Source organism: Salvelinus namaycush, chromosome 32, assembly GCF_016432855.1.
Source record: "Salvelinus namaycush isolate Seneca chromosome 32, SaNama_1.0, whole genome shotgun sequence".
NCBI lineage: Eukaryota > Metazoa > Chordata > Actinopteri > Salmoniformes > Salmonidae > Salvelinus > Salvelinus namaycush.
This window is the reverse complement of record NC_052338.1, coordinates 575,267-595,858: the sequence shown is the minus strand read 5'-3', so window position 1 is coordinate 595,858 and position 20,592 is coordinate 575,267. Positions and strand designations below refer to the sequence as shown.

General features: G+C 43.6%; 1 protein-coding gene across 1 annotated transcript in view; it reads left to right on the top strand.

Annotated features, from left to right (window-relative positions):
* Positions 1-20,592, top strand: part of LOC120026743 (nuclear factor of activated T-cells, cytoplasmic 1-like) — a 48,844-nt gene that overhangs the window by 10,083 nt on the left and 18,169 nt on the right. Inside the window, exons 4-7 of the mRNA XM_038971465.1 lie at positions 7,778-7,980; positions 9,119-9,291; positions 9,962-10,102; positions 20,024-20,079. Of these exons, the coding sequence (XP_038827393.1) occupies positions 7,778-7,980; positions 9,119-9,291; positions 9,962-10,102; positions 20,024-20,079 (573 nt within the window). The remainder of the gene's footprint in view (positions 1-7,777; positions 7,981-9,118; positions 9,292-9,961; positions 10,103-20,023; positions 20,080-20,592) is intronic.

The following is a 20,592-nucleotide window of genomic DNA, read 5'->3' as shown; positions in this document are numbered from 1 at the left end:
TGATATTTTCTGCAATGACGACAAGCTCAGTCCGATGATGCTGTGACACACAGCCCCAGACCATGACGGACCCTCCACCTCCAAATCGATCCCGCTCCAGAGTACAGGCCTCAGTGTAATGCTCATTCCTTTGACAATAAACTCATCTGACATTCACCCCTGGTGAGACAAAACCATGACTCGTCAGAGAAGAGCACTTTTTGCCAGTCCTGTCTGGTCCAGCAACGGTGGGTTTGTGCCCATAGGCGACTTTGTGACCGTTGATGTCTGGTGAGGACCTGCCTTACCACAGGCCTACAAGCCCTCAGTCCAGCCTCTCAGCCTATTGCGGACATTCTGAGCACTGATGGAGGGATTGTGCATTCCTGGTGTAACTCGGGCAGTGGTTGTTACCATCCTGTACCTGTCCCGCAGGTGTGATGTTCGGATGTACCGATCCTGTTCAGGTGTTGTAACACGTGGTCTCCCCTGTGAGGCCGATCGGCTGTCCGTCCTGTCTCCCTGTAATGCTGTCTTAAGCGTCTCACATTCCAATTTATTGCCCTGGCCACATCTGCAGTCCGTATGCCTCCTTGCAGCATTCCTAAGGCACGTTCACGCAGATGAGCAGGGACCCAGGGCATCTTTTGATGTTTTTCAGAGTCAGTAGAAAGGCCTCTTTAGTGTCCTAAGTTTTCATAACTGTGACCTTAATTGCCCACCGTCTGTAAGCTGTTAGTGTCTTAACGACCGTTCCACAGGTGCATGTTCATTAATTGTTTATGGTTCATTGAACACGCATGGGAAACGGTGTTTAAACCCTTTACAATTAACATCTGAAGTTATTTGGATTTTTACGAATTATCTTTGAAGCTTATCTTTTATTTTTTTAATGAGTTTATATAGCCACCCATGGGGGGGGGTTGTATATGTGAAATCAACTCTTGTGGCATCATGTTCCCTAAATATCACTTTCCCAATTTTTTTGTTGTTGTTGTTGTGCTTTTGGTTATAAAGTACTTACAAAAAGTATTCATACCCCTTGACTTTGTTGTATTACAGCCTGATTTCAAAATGTATCTGTTTCACCTGTCTTTGTGCTTGTCTCCACCCACCTCTCGGTGTTGCCCATCTTCCTCATTATCCCCAGTGTATTTATACCTGTGTTTTCTGTCTGTTGCCAGTTCATTTTGTTCATCAAGGCTACCAGTAGTTTTCCCCTTGCTCCTGTCTTTGTTCTAGTTCCTGTTTTCAAGGTTTAGACAATTCTGCCTTCCGTTTCTGTACTTGTCACACCACCCTGGATTATTGACCTCTGCCTGCCCTGACTCCGAGACTACCTGCCGTTCTGTACCTTTTGGACTCCCTTTTGGACTTTTGTCTGCCCCCTGTTCTAGTAATACACTTTTGTTACTTTGACACTGTCTGCATCTGGTTCTTCCCTAATACTTGATATAGACCCACTATCTCATAATGACAAAGTAAAGACATGTCTTTAGAAATCCGTGCATATTTATTGTAAATGAAATGCAAAAATATCTAATTTACGTAAGTATTCACAACCCAAGAAACACCTTTGGCAGCAATTAGAGCTGTGAGTATTTCTGGTTAAGTCTCTAAGAGCTTTGCATAATATTTGCACATTATTCTTTTAACAATTCTTCAAGCTTTGTGAAGTCGGTTATTGATCATTGCTAGACATCCATTTTCAAGGCTTGCCATAGATTTTCAAGCCGATTTAAGTCAGAACTGTAACTAGGCCACTCAGGAACATTCAATGTTGTCTTGGTAAGCAACTCCTCATATATATTTATATATGACATCAATGATCATGAGGAAGGTGAGGGATCAGCCCAGAACTACACGTCAGGACCCGGTCAATGACCTGAAGAGAGCTGGGACCACAGTCTCAAAGAAAACCATTAGTAACACACTACGCCGTCATGGATTAAAATCCTGCAGCGCATGCAAGGTCCCCCTGCTCAACATTTACATTTAAGTCATTTAGCAGACGCTCTTATCCAGAGCGACTTACATTTTTAACCTTTTTTATTTAACTAGGCAAGTCAGTTAAGAACAAACTCTTATTTTCAATGACGGCCTAGGAACAGTGGGTTAACTGCCTTGTTCAGCGGCAGAACGACAGATTTGTACCTTGTCAGCTCGGGGATTTGAACTTGCAACCTTTCGGTTACTAGCCCAACGCTCTAACCACTAGGCTACCCTGCCGCCCCAAGCCAGCGCATGTCCAGGCCCGTCTGAAGTTTGCCAATGACCATCTGGATGATCCAGAGGAGGAATGGGAGAAGGTCATGTGGTCTGATGAGACAAAAATATAGCTTTTTGGTCTAAACTCCACTCGCCGTGTTTGGAGGAAGAAGAAGGATGAGTACAACCCCAAGAACACCATCCCAACCGTGAAGCATGGAGGTGGAAACATCATTCTTTGGGGATGCTTTTCTGCAAAGGGGACAGGACGACTGCACCGTATTGAGGGGAGGATGGATGGGGCCATGAATCGCGAGATCTTGGCCAACAACCTCCTTCCCTCAGTAAGAGCATTGAAGATGGGTCGTGGCTAGGTCTTCCAGCATGACAACGACCTGAAACACACAGCCAGGGCAACTAAGAAGTGGCTCCGTAAGAAGCATCTCAAGGTCCTGGAGTGGTCTAGCCAGTCTCCAGACCTGAACCCAATAGAAAATCTTTGGAGGGAGCTGAAAGTCCGTATTGCCCAGCGACAGCCCCGAAACCTGAAGGATCTGGAGAAGGTCTGTATGGAGGAGTGGGCCGAAATCCCTGCTGCAGTGTGTGCAAACCTGGTCAAGAACTACAGGAAACGTATGATCTCTGTAATTGCAAACAAAAGTTTGCAATTACTTTTTTGCCCCACTATATATATATATATATATATATTTTTTACCTTGTGTTTTAGGTCATTGTCCTGCTGAAAGGTGCATTTTCTCCCAGTGTCTTTTGGAAAGCAGGCTGAACCAGTTTTCCCTCTAGGATTTTGCCTGTTCTTAGCTCTATCCTGTTTTTTTTTTTATCCTAAAAATCTCTGTAGTATTGGCCAATGTCAAGCAATACCCATAACATGATGCAGCCAACACCATCCTTGAAAATACAAAAAGTGCTACTCAGTAATGTGTTGTGTAGGATTTGTTCCAAACATAACGCTTTGTATTCAGGACATAAAGTTAATTTCTTCACCCCATTTGTTGCAGTATTACTTTAGTGCCTTATTGCAAACATGATATATGTTTTGGAATATTTTTATTCTGTACAGGCTTCCTTCTTTTCACTCTGTAATTTAGGTTAGTATTGTGGAGTAACTACAATGTTGTTGATCCATCCTCAGTTTTTTCCTATCACAGCCATTAAACTCTGTAACTGTTTCAGTCACCATTGGCCTCATGGTAAAATCTTTGAGCGGTTTCCTTCCTCTCCGGCAACTGTATTAGGAAGGACGCATATATGGCTGTGTAATGGCGTCGGAGAGGATGGCTGCTGTTGTTATTGGCTCTTAACCAACTGTGCTATTTTGTTAGTTTTCTTTGCATTGTTTGTAACTTATTTTGTACATAATGTTGCTGCTACCATCTCTTATGACTGAAAAGTGCTTCTGGACTTCAGAACAGTGGTTACTCACCTTGAATTGTATGACTACTTTTCTTTAATGAGAGGGATTTACTCCAGACACCCCAACAGGCCCTCATCCCCATCTTTCACAGGAGAAAGAGATGGCGATTTTGCAGAAGGAGATCTGGGTGCATTGTGAGGAGCAGGCGACGAGTGGCTAATCTGCCTTTGCCATCCGTACTATTGGCCAATGTACAATCGATGGATAATAAATTGGACAAACTAAAAGCACATATATCCTACCAACGGGACATTAAAAACTGTAATATCTTATGTTTCACCTAGTCTTGGTTGAACGAGGACATTTAATAACATACTGCTGGCCGGTTACACACTGTATCGGCAGAACAGCAGCCTCTGGTAAGACAAGTGGTAGTGTTCTATGAATATCGGTAAACAGCTGGTGCATGATATCTAAGGAAGTCTTGATGTTTTGCTCGTCTGAGATAGTGTGGTCTACAGCTTGTGAGATACTGTATCTACCTAGAGAGTTTTCATCTGTATTTTTCGTAGCTGTCTACATACCACCACAGACCAATGCTGGCACTAAGGCCGCACTCAATGAGCTGTATACTGCCATAAGCAAATAGGAAAACACTCATCCAGAGGTGGCGCTCCTAGTGGCTGGGGACTTTAATGCAGGGAAACATCTGTTTCACCTAATTTCAATCGGAATGTTAAATGTGCAACCAGAGGGGGGAAAAAACTCTAGACCACCTTTACTCCACACACAGAGACGCCTACAAAGCTCTCCATTTGGCAAATCTAACCCTAATTCTATCCTGATTTCTGCTTACAAGCAAAAATTAAAACAGGAAGCACCAGTGACTCGGTCAATAAAAAAGTGGTCAGATGAAGCAGATGCTACGCTACAGGACTGTTTTGCTAGCACACACTGGAATATGTTCCGGGAATCTTCTGATGGCATTGAGGAGTACACCACATAAGTCACTGGCTTCATCAATAATTGCATCGATGATGTTGTCCCCACAGTGACTGTACACACATTCCCCAACCAGAAGCCATGAGTTACAGGCTACATCCGCACTGATCTAAAGGGTAGAGCTGCCACTTTCAATAAGCGGGACTCTAACCCAGAAGCTTATAAGAAATCCCGCTATGCCCTCTGACGAACCATCAAAGAGACACAAAGTCAATACAGGACTAAGATTGAACATGTACTACACCAGCTCCGACCCTCGTCGGATGTGGCAGGGCTTGCAAACAATTACAGACTACAAAGGGAAGCACAGCCGTGAGCTGCCCAGTGACACAAGCCTACCAGACGAGCTACATTACTTCTATGCTCGCTTTGAGGCTAGTAACACAAACATGCATGAGAGCATCAGCTGTTCCGGACAACTGTGTGATCACGCTCTCCGCAGCCGATGTGAGTAAGACCTTTAAACAGGTCAACATTCACAAGGCCGCAGGGTCAGACAGATTTCTAGGACGTGTACTCCAAGCATGAGCTGACCAACTGGCAAGTGTCTTCAATGTCCTTTTCAACCTCTCCCTGTCTGAGTCTGTAATACCAACATATTTCAAGCAGACTACCATAGTCCATGTGCCCAAGAACACTAAGGTAACCTGCCTAAATGACGACCGACCTATAGCACTCACGTCTGTAGCAATGAAGTGCTTTGAAAGGCTTGTCATGGCTCACATCAACAGCATCATCCCGGATACCCTAGAGCCACTACAATTTGTGTACCGCCCAAACCGATCCACAGATGATGCAATCTCTATTGCGCTCCACACTGCCCTTTCACACCTGGACAAAAGGGACACCTATGTGAGAATGCTATTCATTGACCACAGCTCAGCGTTCAACACCATAGTGCCCTCAAAGCTCATCACTAAGCTAAGGACCCTGGACTAAACACCTCCCTCTGCAGCTGGATCCTGGACTTCCTGACGGGCCGCCCCCAGGGGGCAAGGGTAGGTAACAACACATCCGCCGTGCTGATCCTCAACACGGGGCCCCCTCTGGTGCGTGCTCAGTCCCCTCCTGTACTCCCTGTTCACTCATGACTGCATAGCCAGGCACGACTCCAACACCATCAAGTTTGCCGATGACACAACAGTGGTAGGCCTGATCACCGACAATGACGAGACAGCCTATAGGGAGGAGGGGACAACAACCTCTCCCTCAACGTGATCAAGACAAAGGAGATGATTGTGCACAACAGGAAAAGGAGGACCGAGCACGCCCCCATTATCATTGACGGGGCTATAGGGGAGCAGGTTGAGAGCTTCAAGTTCTTTGGCGTCCACATCACCAACAAACTAACATGGTCCAAGCCGACCAAGACAGTCGCGAAGAGGGCACGACAAAACCTATTTCCCCTCAGGAGACCGAAAAGATTTGGCGTGGGTCCTCAGATCCTCAAAAGGTTCTACAGCTGCACCATCGAGCACATCCTGACGGGTTGCATCCCATCCTGGTACGGTAACTGCTCGGCCGTCCGACCGCAAGGCAGTACTGAGGGTAATGCGTACGGCCCATTACATCTCCGGGGCCAAGCTTCCTGCCTTCCAGGACCTCTATACCAGACTGTGTCAGAGGAAGGACCTAAAAATTGTCAAAGACTCCAGCCACCCCAGTCATAGACTGTTCTCTCTACTACCGCAAGGCAAGCGGTACCGGAGCAGCAGTCTAGGACCAAGAGGCTTCTAAACAGCTTCTACCCCCAAGCCATAAGACTCCTGAACATCTAATAAAATGGCTACCCCAGACTATTTGCATTGTCCCCCCTCCCCCCCTTTACGCTGCTGCTACTCACCTCAATTACCTCAACTAACCAGTGCCCCCGCACTTTGACTCTGTACTTGTACCCCCTGTATATAGCCTCGCTATTGTTATTTTACTGCTGCTCTTTATTTGTTACTTTTATTTCGTACTTTAAAAAAATGCATTGTTGGTTAAGGGCTTGTAAGTAAGCATTTCACTGTAAGGTCTACACTTGTTGTATTTGCCACATGTGACGAATAAAATGTGATTTGATTTTGATTAGTATCTTTGTAGTGACTGGCTGTATTGATACACCATTCAAAGTGTAATTTATAACTTCACCATGCTCAAAAGGATGACTTTTGTGGGCTTATTGACTCATGCCATGTCAGCTTTTCATTTTTTATTATTTGTTAAAATTTCTTAAAACATAATTCCGCTTTGATATTATTGGGTATTGTGTGTAGGCCAGTGACACATGTCAATGTAATCAATTTTACATTCAGGCTGTAACAAAACTAAATGTGGAAAAAGTCCAGAGGTGTTTCTGAAAGCACTGAATGGGATTTTAATATAAATAGTTTTTCCCCTCTTAAATTGCTTGTAAATATTGTATGCTTTTATTGCGGTGTAATTGCAGGGCTCCTTTGAAAAACAGGCCTTGGTCTCCATGGGGTTCTCTGTTTTAAATACATTTAAATAAAATAAAGAAAACAATGAAATTAATAAATAATTACATAAATAAAAGTAACCCTCTATTCCCTATATACAGTAGTGCACTACTTTTTTATTTTATGTAACCTTTATTTACCTAGGCAAGTCAGTTAAGAACTAATTCTTATTTACAATGACTGCCTACCCTGGCCAAACCCGGACAACACTAGGCCAATTGTGCACCGCCCTATGGGACTCCCGATCACGGCCGGTTGTGATACAGCTCGGGATCGAAACAGGGCCTGTAGTGACGCCTCTAGCACTGAGATGCAATGCTTTAGACCACTGTGCCACTCGGGAGCCTAAAAGGGCTCTGATCAAAATAAGTGCACTATGTAGGGAATAGGATTCCATTTGAGACGTATGCGTAACCTTTAGTACACTGGTTGTTTGTCTCAGCTGGTGGGACCCTGGGGATGGAGATACTTACTGTAGGATCATTCTGTGCCTCAGCCCATCAATACAGACAGGAACTGATATTAATGGAGGAAATATGTGTATGGGCTGTTGGCCTTGGATAAAGATTCCTCAGAAAAATGTCAACTGTGTTTGAAAGGTATTTCTGGGTTTTTTAACGGGTTGTCGAGTTGTGTGTGTGTGTGATACTTTGTTTTTGATTAGACATAAGTACTGGAGGAACAAATTCCTATCAACCATTGTTGATTGGCAATACATTTTTTTAAATGTAATTATATGTCTTCCTTCCAGCTCCACGGCTACATGGAGACCGAGCCCCTGATCTTGCAGCTATTCATTGGCACGGCAGACGACCGTCTCCTGCGGCCCCATGCCTTCTACCAGGTCCACCGCATCACTGGCAAGACTGTCTCCACCCCCAGCCATGAGACCCTGCAGTCTAACACCAAGGTGCTGGAGATTCCACTGCTGCCCGAGAACAACATGCGCGCCATGTGAGTACTGTGTGTGTGTGTGTGTGTGTTTCTTTAGCCTTTGTCTGTTTTTTTGTTGTGCCTATCAGTCAGTTAGACATTTAAGCTCCTCCTCAAGCAACTCAAATGATGAGTGAACATCTGTAGAGTTTTGTCCATGACGGCTGATCAGTCCCAGCTGGATAGTGTGTGTGCGTGTGTGTAAGGCACCAATGCTGACAACTTAATTTGACTCGATTAGAGATCCATTCAACATGTGACAGCCCTCTTCCAATGTTTTTGTTACCAATGAGCGAATACACTCAAAAGCCAAACACTCTTTTTCTCCTGAGATTTGCATTGTGTTGATCCCTTGGCACAGTTGACTGAGACTTCATCTGTGTCCCAAATGGCATCCTAGTCCCTATATAGTGCACTACTTTTGACAAAAGCCTGAAGGGAAGGCTGACCAGCTGGGAATCCTTAGCCTCAACACCTGATTGCCTCACCAGCGGCGCATCCCACAGTGTCTGACAAAGAAAGTTTGGGAGTGTTCAGTTAGTGAAACAGTTTACATTAACTCCATTATAAGGAATGCAGCGTCGAGGAGCACAGCCATGGAAAAACTTTGGTTGGAAAGGCTAATGCCATAAAAGTCTGAAATGTTAGAAGTGAGTGCACAGCATAGATGGGAGGGGTGGAGAAATTAGATATTTATAAAGTGTCTGATGAAGACTCCGTAAAAAGCATAGTTACAGCCAATAGGTTGGCTGGTAGAGCCGTAGAGGGATCAAGGTTAGACCAGTATCCCATGGGTGTTCTCTTTTGGTCCTTTTAAAAGCTATTTATGAAACTATTAACATTCACAGCATTTGAGTTGCTGGATGGTTGGGATTAGACCTGAAAGCAGTAGTTGCTGAGTACACAGGAAACCTTTCATTGAGGATACGTGTGATAATCTTCTGCTGAAATACTGTTGTCTGATGACTATCGAGTCATTCTATACTGAAATCCCTTTCTGGTGCCGGAGGGAACTTAATAAGCTGACTGTCTATGTATGTGGTAACTGTCACAGGGATAACGATTTGAGATCTCAATAACGATGGTGTCTATCGAATGTGTTTATCTATGAGCCTCTCTAAAGGTCTAACTAAGTTTATTTTCTATCTGTTTAATGTAGAATTGACTGCTCCGGCATCCTGAAACTTCGCAACTCGGACATCGAGCTGCGGAAGGGCGAGACAGACATCGGGCGTAAAAACACACGTGTGAGGATGGTGTTCCGGGTTCACATCAACCAGCCCACAGGAAGAACATTGTCCCTGCAGGCTGCATCCAACCCCATGGAGTGCTGTGAGTACACCTTCACTATCAGGCCTGGGGGTGGGGGTGGTTTAACATGGCAGATCATTTTGACTTTGGTAGATAAGCACACGTTGCACCATTAAGCACCAAAGCGCTAGATAGAAATCTGAGCAGATCTGCTAATCTAATGGGTTTCTAGCTGGAATCACATCACAAAGATCAAGTGCTATGAGGTAAATGAGAAATGTGGTTAAACCATGATCTCAGCTCTTAAGAATAGACCATTGTTGGTCGCTGATACACTGCCACAAAACTGTTATTGACCAAGCCTCTTTTTTTCATTGTCAAGGGTAATTGTCGGACACATTCTTTGCCAGATCAATTTTTTATTTGTAAATATCTGAGTTTTATTAAAGAATATCACACACTTTACGGCGGTTGAAGTTAACCAGGAGGTGATGGCCTTCGTATGATATTTGTAAAAACAATAATTTGAGAAAATTATACAATAACAAATACTAAATGGATCCATTCCCTCACCGTTAGGTCAGAGGAATAATATGTCTCTAGAGCTAATGGCTCTTGGCATTGTTTGTGGTGAGGATTCTTTAAGAGTTGTCAAGCTTGTGAAAATGACTTTGTCTGGATACTCGGGGCTGAAGGGGGAGTGGGTTTGTAATGATTCTGTAGTGAAGACAGTGCTGTCCCCCTCCTGCAGCCCAGAGATCAGCCCAGGAGTTGCCCCTAGTGGATAAGCAGACCCTGCAGACGTGCCCTGCTGCTGGGGGAGAGAAGATGCTCCTCAGCGGACACAACTTCCAGCACGATTCCAAAGTGGTGTTCATGGAGAAAGCCCAAGGTAGGAGCTGGAGCTGGATGCAGATATGTGTGGCTTAGTGTGCATATTTATGTGCGTATGTGTCTACGTGTGTGTGTGTGTGTGTGTGTGTGTGTTTGGTTTTACTATCCTTGTGGGGCCCAGAAGTCCTCACAAGGATAGTAAAACAAGGAAAAAGGTTATTTTAGGCTTTGGGGTTAGATTTAGGTTTACAATTACAGTTAGAGCTAGAATTAGGATTTAGGTTAAGGGTTAGGTGTTAGGGAAAATAGGATTTTGAATCAATTGTTTTGATCCCCACAAGGATAGGAACACGAGTGTGTGTGTGTGTGTGTTTGTGCGTGCGCACGTGTGTGTGTGCTAGCACTCATGTGTGTGTTTGTGCTCTAACTTTCTCTCCCTCTTTCCCCCTCTGGGTTTGAGAAACCCCAGGGCTACTCCCTCTCTCTTCCCCCGCCATCAAAATATCCCCCATCCTGCCAGAGTGCCACATGTGGTGCACATTAATGCGCTGTATTTTTAACCCAGCAGATTTACATTTGCAGAAGTTTCCATTGCCTGTTCAGAATAGGAATGGATCACAAATGCACTATGTGCCATGTAGGCTGCTGTGCTGTCCCTCACAGTTCAGTATTTGTTTCCTCTCTTCTCTCTAAGCCCTCTGTTAGGAAGGAGGGAGGGAGGGACTGCTCCCAGATGTTGATGCTTAGGGTTTACTAACAGCAATTTCCTTGATTAGCTTTAGAAAGGCAACGTGAGGTATGGTTTGGGCCAAGGTTGTGCAATGTAAACACATCTGATCATATGGCTCATGAGTCACTCAGAGCAGAGGGGAACCTGTTGCCATTATGTGAGGAGAGGAATTCTAGGTTTGTTGGATGGGGGCTCGAGCCCCATTATCATCCCCATTATCATACAATAGTAGTGTGAGATTGTGTGAAAGCTTTGCTATATATCTTTCTACATCTCTTGATTTCTCCTAATCTCTATTGCTATTAATTTATGTATGTGAAATTTTAAATATTTTCAATATTTACCTTGCCCAGAATTCTAGATAACTCTCTTTTTGGTTTATAGTTTTGTGTGGCGCAGCGGTCTAAGACACTGCATCTCAGTCCAAGAGGTGTCACTGCAGTCCCTGGTTCGAATCCAGGCTGCATCAAATCTGTCCGTGTTTGGGAGTCCCATAGGGCGGCACACAACTTGGCCCATTGTCGTCCTGCTTTGTTCGGGGTAGGCCGTCATTATAAATAAGAATTTGTTCTTAACTGACGTGCCTAGTTAAATGTAAAAATATATATATTTTTTTTAATTTGTGTCAGTTTGAAGAAGATCAGTAGCCCCCTCAGATCTGTTGAAGCTAAGAAGACTGTCTTTAGGTCCTAGCACAGCCTCTGGGGTGGCGTTGATGCTCCCATGGAAACACCCTTAAGCCAGCCTTAAGAAACGACGGAGCAATTTCTGCCTAGTGCATCTTTAATTGGAATGTTTTTTTATTATTGTTTTGTCCATGCCAAGGCCGAGGTCTAAAAACGGTTTAACAATCCTTCTCATAAATCCTGAATAGGGGATTCTGTTGCCACAGAGGGTTTACCCATTTTACCAATGGAAAAGTTTCCTATGAATATTCCAAAAAACAACTCCCAGATTTTTGAGGCTCCTACTCTAGAGAATAACTAGCCTATATCGTATAGGTCGTGTGTGTATATAACTTTGTGTGTGTCAGTACGCATGTGTGGTGCACACATCCGTGTGTGTGTGTGTACACAGGGGTAAGAGAGTGTTGTACTCAGTGACTCATAGCCTTCAACACTCTACTCAGCAAACTGGATGTAGTCTATCACCGTGCCATCCGTTTTGTCACCAAAGCCCCATATACTACCCACCAGTGCGACCTGTATGCTCTCGTTGGCTGGCCCTCACTATATATTCGTCGCCAAACGACAAATATATAGGTCATCTCCAGGTCATCTATAAGTCTTTGCTAGATAAAGCCCCGCCTTATCTCAGTTCACTGGTCACCATAGCCTCACCCCCCCCCCAAAAAATATCTTCATACAGGAGGAATCCCTGTGTCCCTGTAGTGAGGTACACTGACATTCACCTGCTTCTCAGAACCAGTCCAGCCCCATAAGCAGCAGCTCATTATGACGACACAGTCCTGCCTCAGAGCTCCTGTCCAGTCTGTTGCCGCACAGTTAGAGGGAGCAGAGATAACATCAATGCAGTTGTCACCCGTGGTTACAGTGTAGAGCAGTGGTGTTCAATGTTGGCATTCGTGGGGGAACTGCTGTGGGGTCGCCAATGAAATTATATATTTTTTATTTTGGGGGGAGAGGAAACAAAAAATGAGGAGTACCGATTATGGTATGGGACAATATACAAACATTTTTGAGAAAGATAATTTGACAAATAACATTTTATTGAGTAAATGTGTATTCATTTGTTAATAAGAGATACAAATTAAATGAATTTAAGGTTATTTGTTTGACTGATTTTAAGGTTGTGCCATTAGATTTGGGGTGGGGTGGGGTCACAATAAATTCTTAGGGAAAAAATGGGGTCCCCGCTGAAAAAGTTTGAATACCGCTGGTGTAGAGCATGGAGATCCTTATAGAAGATTACACTACAGCCCTTAGATCTCCCAGACATCAGGCTGTAATGTGAAACTGCCTCAATCTGACCTTGCTTTCCATTCTCTCCAGCCTCAGCCTGCCCAGAGATGGGCTCTTTGATAAACCTCAGTACCGCTTAGAGAAATTATGAATCGCTTAGCCGTCACTTTCTCAAGGTTTTGCCCCTGAATTTGTTTTCAAATTGATGTTGGCGGCTGAAGTTTGTTGACTCAAAACACAACATTATGTAAAGGTGTGAAAAATTGAGATTGCTTTTGTTTGGATTTGGATCTCCAGACCAAGATTGATAGGTTAAGGTTAGTCACCAGATTCATTTGCACTTCTGACATTTTAATGAGAACTATAAGTCATGCAGAATGTTACCCTTTTCAAAATGGTGAAACCTATTTTTTAAGCATGTGGAGTTGTGTGTCAAGTTGTGTGCTTGTGTTCACATTACTGTAAGAGTATCTGCATGGTGTGTGTCTGTGTCTGCACATTATTTCCCAGCCACCATGAGTTAAGGCTGAGAGAGAGTGAGAGCAAAGGAGATTTGAGGGTATCCTCCTAGCAGGAAAGAGACGTGGAGAGAAAGTCCCTTATAAAAAGAGTGCTTTCACATCTGGGACTGGCTGGCTGCCTGGTCTACTCTAGGCAGGCTAGAAGTAACCATGGATAATTTGTCACTGTGTCAGAGTCAGAGACCCACACGCCTCCAGTTTCACCAGTTTCCCCTGCATGAACCGACCGACTACTTTGTGACCCATGACCCAAAGCTCACCGTCTCCCTATGAGTCAGAGCCAATGAGGAGAGTCAGTCCAACCAGGTACTGTACAGATCTGCCCTGGAACGGCAACAAACCTACACAGGCCTGGGTGTTCTTGGCCAGAGGTGTCTATTATGTCTACAGTATGATTGAGGACCTCCAAATAGAATTTTGTGAGAATTATCAAACTTCAAGAAGCTTGCCAGGTGGTGGAATTACCCAAGAAAATGATAGATAACCATCTGAAAGTGCCTGAGGAGGATGAAAGTGGAGTGAATAGTGTTTCTTTCGACAGAGATTAATTGTATTTTTTTTGGTTAGCGGTTTAGGGGTCTTTCTCCAAGTAACGGTTAGCTGTGGGAGGGGTGCTCTACTCTGTGTTACATGACTGGTCAGTGCTTCTGGATCCAATTCATTGCATTTACAAAATAATGACTTCCACTTTGAAACCGTTCAGCAGTTTGGCCGGCCTCGACACTTCAGAGAACTGTGGCTGGTTTCATAAACAAATCAATTACGTGCACATAAACAGGGAGTTTATGTTTTATAAATTACAGCGTACTGTTCATAAAAACATATTTGAGGAAAACCAGAGAACTGATGATGGCACAGAGTGTAAAGTGATATATTGTAATGTAAACTCAGCAAAAAAAGAAACTTCCCTTTTTCAGGACCCTGTTTTTCAAAGATAATTCGTAAAATCCAAATAACTTCACAGATCTTTATTGTAAAGGGTTTAAACACTGTTTCCCATTCTTGTTCAATGAACCATAAACAATTAATGAACATGCACTTGTGGAATTGTCGGTCTTATGGCTTGGGGACGCTATTTTCACGTCCGGTTGAAAAGTGTGCCCAAAGTAAACTGCCTGCTACTCAGGACCAGAAGCTAAGATATGCATATCATTAATATATTTGGATAGAAAACACTCTGAAGTTTATAAAAATGTTTGAATGATGTCTGTGAGTATAACATAACTCATATGGCAGGTGAAAACCTGAGAAAAATCCAACCAGGAAGTGGAAAATCTGAGGTTTGTAGTTTTTCGAGTGATTGCCTATCCAATATACAGTGTAAATTTGGTCCGATTGCACTTCCTAAGGCTTCCACTAGATGTCAACAGTCTTTAGAACTTTGTTTCAGGCTTCTACTGTGAAGGGGGAGCGAATAAGAGCTGTTTGAATCAGGGGTCTGGCAGAATGCCTTGAGTTTAGTTATGCGCGAGCTCCGTTCATTTTAATTTCTAAAGACAAAGGAATTGTCCGGTTGGAATATCATTGAAGATTTATGATAAAAACATCCTAAAGATTGATTCTATACATCGTTTGACATGTTTCTACGAACTGTAATATAACTTTTTTGACTTTTCAATTGGACAATTGGACACAAGTGCTCGCGCCTTGTGCATTTAGATTACTGGACTAAATGCACGAACAAAAAGGAGGTATTTGGACATAAATGATGGACTTTATCGAACAAAACAAACATTTATTGTGGAATTGGGATTCCTGGGAGTGCATTCCGATGAAGATCATCAAAGGTAACTGAATATTTATAATGCTATTTCTGACTTTTGTTGACTCCACAACATGGCGGGTATCTGGCAAATCTGGTGCAGTCTATGAGGAGGAGATGCACTGCAGTACTTAATGCAGCTGGTGGCCACACCTGATAGTGACTGTTATTTTTAAGTTTGAACGGCTTTGTTCATGGACACATTATTCAATTTCTGTTAGTCACATGTCTGTGGAACTTGTTCAGTTTATGTCTCAGTTGTTGAATCTTGTTATGTTCATACAAATATTTTCACATGTTAAGTTTGCTGAAAATAAACGCAGTTGACAGTGAGAGGACGTTTCTTTTTTTGCTGTGTTTAGAAGACAGACGGTGTGCTGTGCTGAGATGCAGATGTAGGATTCAAAACTGTGTTCTATTGAGTTGTGAACTTCACTTTAGCAAATACAGTGTCCCCCCATCAGCCATTGATTGATTCAGTTTGAATAGATGGCTTGCCTCAATTTCTGCCCTTCCCTGAGACAGTACGCTTGCATGCAATACCCACAATCCACGTGTTCTGGGGGTAGCGGTGGGAGGAAGAACTTACAGTCATCAGACCAAGGACAAGGGCTCCCTTTCACCATTCCACATGGGCCTGGATAGCGCATGTGTGTATATTTACAGTACGTTATGAGGGCTTTGGGTATACGCCACCCCGCTGTTTGGCTTTGGACACTAGAGTTTTACTCCACCCCACCCCAATTAAAGAGCACAAGGAGCTGTTTGATTCCCTTTATAAACTCTGCATAACAAATATCTGTATTGTATACTACTTTATTCTGACCCAACTCTGGCTGCCGTAACAGTGTAGTACACCACCAGTGCTGTGTCTATTGGCTACCCTGTGTTATGTCTGCCTTATGAAAGGTAATTACTCCTGTAGACCACAACTAGAGAGAGTGTTGTCGACTGGTCATCTAACTTTGGCAATGTTGGAATCAAGCCAAGAAAAAGGGTTGGGGGAGTTGTGAGAGGTTCTGGGTTTGTTGAGGAGAGGGAGTGGTCTGGTCTGGTTGGCACTGTTGCCAAGGGTTTTGATGGTGAGAGGAATTGTGCAGATGTTGTTAAGGCCCAATGGAATGGAACATTCTGTGGTTATCAGTTCCTCAGTACACTCTGCACAACACCTCTCGCCATCAAAGTAAAGGTACATGTGATGCTCTGTAGAAACATTTCCTGGCAGATGGGCAACAACAAATTGCTCAATTTAATGTTTTGTCTCTGCATGAATGTGTGGCCAGTGAAAAAAAATTGAGAGAGTGAGTGAAAGAGAGAGCAAGTGAAGAAAAGAAAGAAATTAGAAAAGGGGAGACGGGGGGAGACGGGGAGTTCTGAAATAGTTTTTTTTAATCTCTGGTGGCGGGTTGACGTAGCCTTCTAAGGTTTCCATTTTGGAGTGGTTCCCAGAGAGAGATAGAGCGAGTGAGTGGAGATGGAGCCGGAGAGGTTCCCTCCTGCCTCTAGTCTCCAGATATAATGGGAGGCATTGGGCATCAGTGTCAGCTTCAGTCTCTTCCTCTGCCACATCACAGCCCTAGCAGACCCAGACCAAGGGTGCCTTGTCTGCAATGGGCTGTCTTCTTCCCAGCCTGTGTTTGTGTCTACCTCTCAGTCTCAGTCTCAATTCATAAGACCAGACAGCCTTCAAGATAACCTGTCGTAATATAGACCTAATCAAGAGTGCTTCTATATGTGATGTTAAAGAAAGCTGCAATCCTTAATGATAAAACTGCCACGTCCGTTTGCAATATTACAACAACAACAAAAGTTACAGCAAGCAACGAACACATTGCACATGCAATAGAAGAGCACAATATGTTCAGTGGTTGTTCCACTGAAAGTTTTGCGATTATAAACCTAAATAGAACCTGATAATTGTGCACGACTTCAGTATTACTTACTAAAACTGTTGTTACACTAAGGTTTCTATTATTTTATTTTGTTAGGATTATTTTGCTCTTACTGTAGAGCTGTAGCCCACTCCCGACCGGTCATGTTGTATGGCACCTGAGTGGTTCAACGGTCTAATACACAGCATAGCAGTGCAAACCGTGTTGCTACAGATGCTGGTTCAATACCCGTGCCGGCCTCGACTGGGAGACCCATGAGATGACTGTAGGTTTTTGGTTTCTCTCCCTCTAAAAACAGAAATAAGTGATTCTAAATAACAAACCGGCTTTGTTTATAAATTAGTAACAATGTCTCACCCCATGTTCAAGAATGACCTTTTTCTCACTCATTTTACGTTATTTGAAAATTAAATAATCTCAAAAATATTATTCATTTAGAACTATATAAAAGCCTGTTGGATATTGTCATATTATTAACAGGTCATATTGGTCATGGCTCCCGAGTGGCGCACAATGCAGTTCTCCAGCTGTATCCACTGAAAGCACACGAGGTTCAAGGCACAAGGGCAGGGGGCACGGGATGTGCCGCAGAGCCTCGCACAGAAGACAGACCTAGCCCATGGGGAAGGGAGGAGAAGGAAGGGGGGTGGACCCCCCCCTTGGCGCTGACTAGGGAAACGTTCCCACTGTTCTTAGTGCCAGTCTGCACGTTCAAACTAAAACAATGTAACTAATAATGGCATCTTTATGCTTTCGTTAATAAAATAGTGATAAAAATACTCTTTCAAAATGCCAACGTTTATTTAGTTATGGATCCATAACTAATTACTATAGGAATAAATGTCACTGAATTACAGAAATATCCTCCAATCCTCTATATGTAATTATTGTCGGAGAGTCACATCATATTTTTCGATTTACTGTAGGCCTACCGTAGGCGACATGAGTCTCACTAGTGTTGAATGATGTGCTGTTAAAAGTGGTGTGGGGCCTCCTGGGTGGCACAGTGGTCTAGGGCACTGCATCGCAGCGCTAGCTGTGCCACCAGAGTCTCTGGGTTCGCGCCCAGGCTCTGTCGCAGCCGGCCGCGACCGGGAGGTCCGTGGGGCGACGCACAATTGGCCTAGCGTCGTCCGAGTTAGGGAGGGTTTGGCCGGTAGGGATATCCTTGCGCTCCATCGACACCTGTGGCGGGCCGGGCGCAGTGCGCGCTAACCAAGGGGGGCGGGTGCACGGTGTTTCCTCCGACACATTGGTGCGGCTGGCTTCCGGGTTGGAGGCGCGCTGTGTTAAGAAGTGCGGCTTGGTTGGGTTGTGCTTCGGAGGACGCATGGCTTTCGACCTTCGTCTCTCCCGAGCCCGTACGGGAGTTGTAGCGATGAGACAAGATAGTAATTACTAGCGATTGGATACCACGAAAATTGGGGAGAAAAAGGGGGTAAAATTTAGTGGTGTAAGTCTTATTTATTTAAAGAGCAAATTGAAGTTAGAAGCAATAGGATTTGAAGCAATAGCCTACAACTATTTTAGCACTGTTTTACACTGCTCTGAGACAAGCATAGGGACTGGTCTTGATAAATCAATGAGATTGTTATTTTCACTGAATCTCCGTTTGGGTATTGGTTAGACTACAATTAGGGTGTAGAAATGTTATGCTCTTAGTGTAAACTTTATTTAACTAGGCAAGTCAGTTTAGAACAAATTCTTATTTACAAGGACAGCCTACTCCTTCCTCCCCGTCGGTGAATTGAACCCCGGTCTCCTTCGTGCCCGTACGATACGGGGATACTTTAGCTAAATAGCCCAGTACTGTAGCCTACTCCCGACCGTCATGTTGTACAGCGCCATATTTTCCGTTCCATCCTAACGGAAACCCAGAGGGTTTTTATTTATATTTTTATAGAAACACTATAATATTAATCAAATTAATTAAGCAACATTTCTTAAAATCATCCCATATACTATGTTCTTACAAAAAAAGGTTTTAAATTCTGTAGTACAGCCACTATTGAAGGCTATCAAATGCTTCTCAAAAAGGGCCTCTGGTGGTCAAACTAGCACTAACTAGCATTAATGGTACCAGTGGTTGGCACTTAAATAACTTGCCATAGAATTCTGCGGCACCATGCAAGCAGTGCCGCAGTACGCTGCAGGTTTTAAATGACACTCCTCAACTCAGCAATAAAAACAATAACAATGGTGGTGGGGTGGCGGCCTGTGACGCTGTTTCACAGATCTCAGCTTTAAGAATGGTCAGAATTGTTAGCAAGGCACTTCGTAGAAAGTTTCATTCTCACCAAGGACATTTTTTATGTGATTTAATTTCTATTTCAGGCTTTGTTAACGAGTCATTGGTGTAAGAGAAAATAGTGCAGTGCTTACCCTTTTTCTTATAAACTGTGTGAAAATTACTTTTTGCTGATGTCTCATAGAAGAATAGCAAAATAGGATATTTTTTAGGGCCATTGTTTTCAACAGCTGTGATGCCCTATTTTATTGCCTGATGGGTAGCCAGTTTGTTACGACAAGTTCAAAGTTAAAGTGTATTAACAGAATATAAAACAAATAAAACATTTAATAATACTTTAATGAGCATGACAAAAGGACCGATATTTAAAAATGAGCTATTTGAAAAGACTGACGGTGGCTTAGGGAGGGAGACTATGCCAAGGCTTCACTTTTCAGTTATTCACAGCCCACTGGTTATAGGAACCCCGGATTTTTAACTTCATTAACAAGCCCGCGAGTCACAATTGGTCATTCCGTTTGGGATTCCACAAAGGAATGAAGTCAGGGTTTCTCTCATCGACCAAAGACGTCACTCATCCCTTTGGTATGGCCTATGGATCGGGTCTCAGAGTTGCATCAGATCGGCCCCCTCGGCCCGAGTGGGTTAGCCTAGACTGAGACTGAAGATATGAGCTCATCATCAGACTCAACTGATGTTGGTGATAACCTTGGTTCTGTTGGAGCTGTTTTATAGATTACTGATGTCAGACAGAGCTAATAATCACACTGTTAACAGCAGGGATCTCATTAGTCTAGCTATTTTTGGTGGTTACTCATTTGTGGAAGTCTGAATACTGGTACATTTCTCACAAATTATTTTCCCACATGATCACCCTCACTCTTCTCTACTCTCCCTTCTATAGATGGTCATCACCTATGGGAGACAGAGGCCAAGGTTGACAAGGACTCCTCCAAATCTGTAAGTCTTATAAGCATGACATTCTGCATTTTTTTATAGGTATTTTACAGCAATGTTTGTATTAGTTGGAAGACACTCTGTTGCGTCTCTCTCTCTCTCTGGACCGGGTGAGTCACCCAGAGCACTCTGTTCTTCTGGGAGACTGGGTCTGAGACTGGGGGATTAGAGCATATTTATATGTGAGGTAGTGCACCTGCTCCCCATGTTCTCCCCTGCACATACACAATCAGATGCGCACACACACAGATGCAAGCACACATGTGCGCACACACACACACACAGTCCTACACACACAAATGTGCACACATACACAAATGTGCACACACACTCTCACTCTCTCTTTCTGACACACACACTCGTACACACAAAGATGCATACACACATACACTACCGTTCAAAAGTTTGTGGTCACTTAGAAATGTCCTTGTTTTTGAAATAAAAGCACATTTTTGGTCCATTTAAATAACATCAAATTGATCAGAAATATGGTGTAGACATTGTTAATGTTGTATA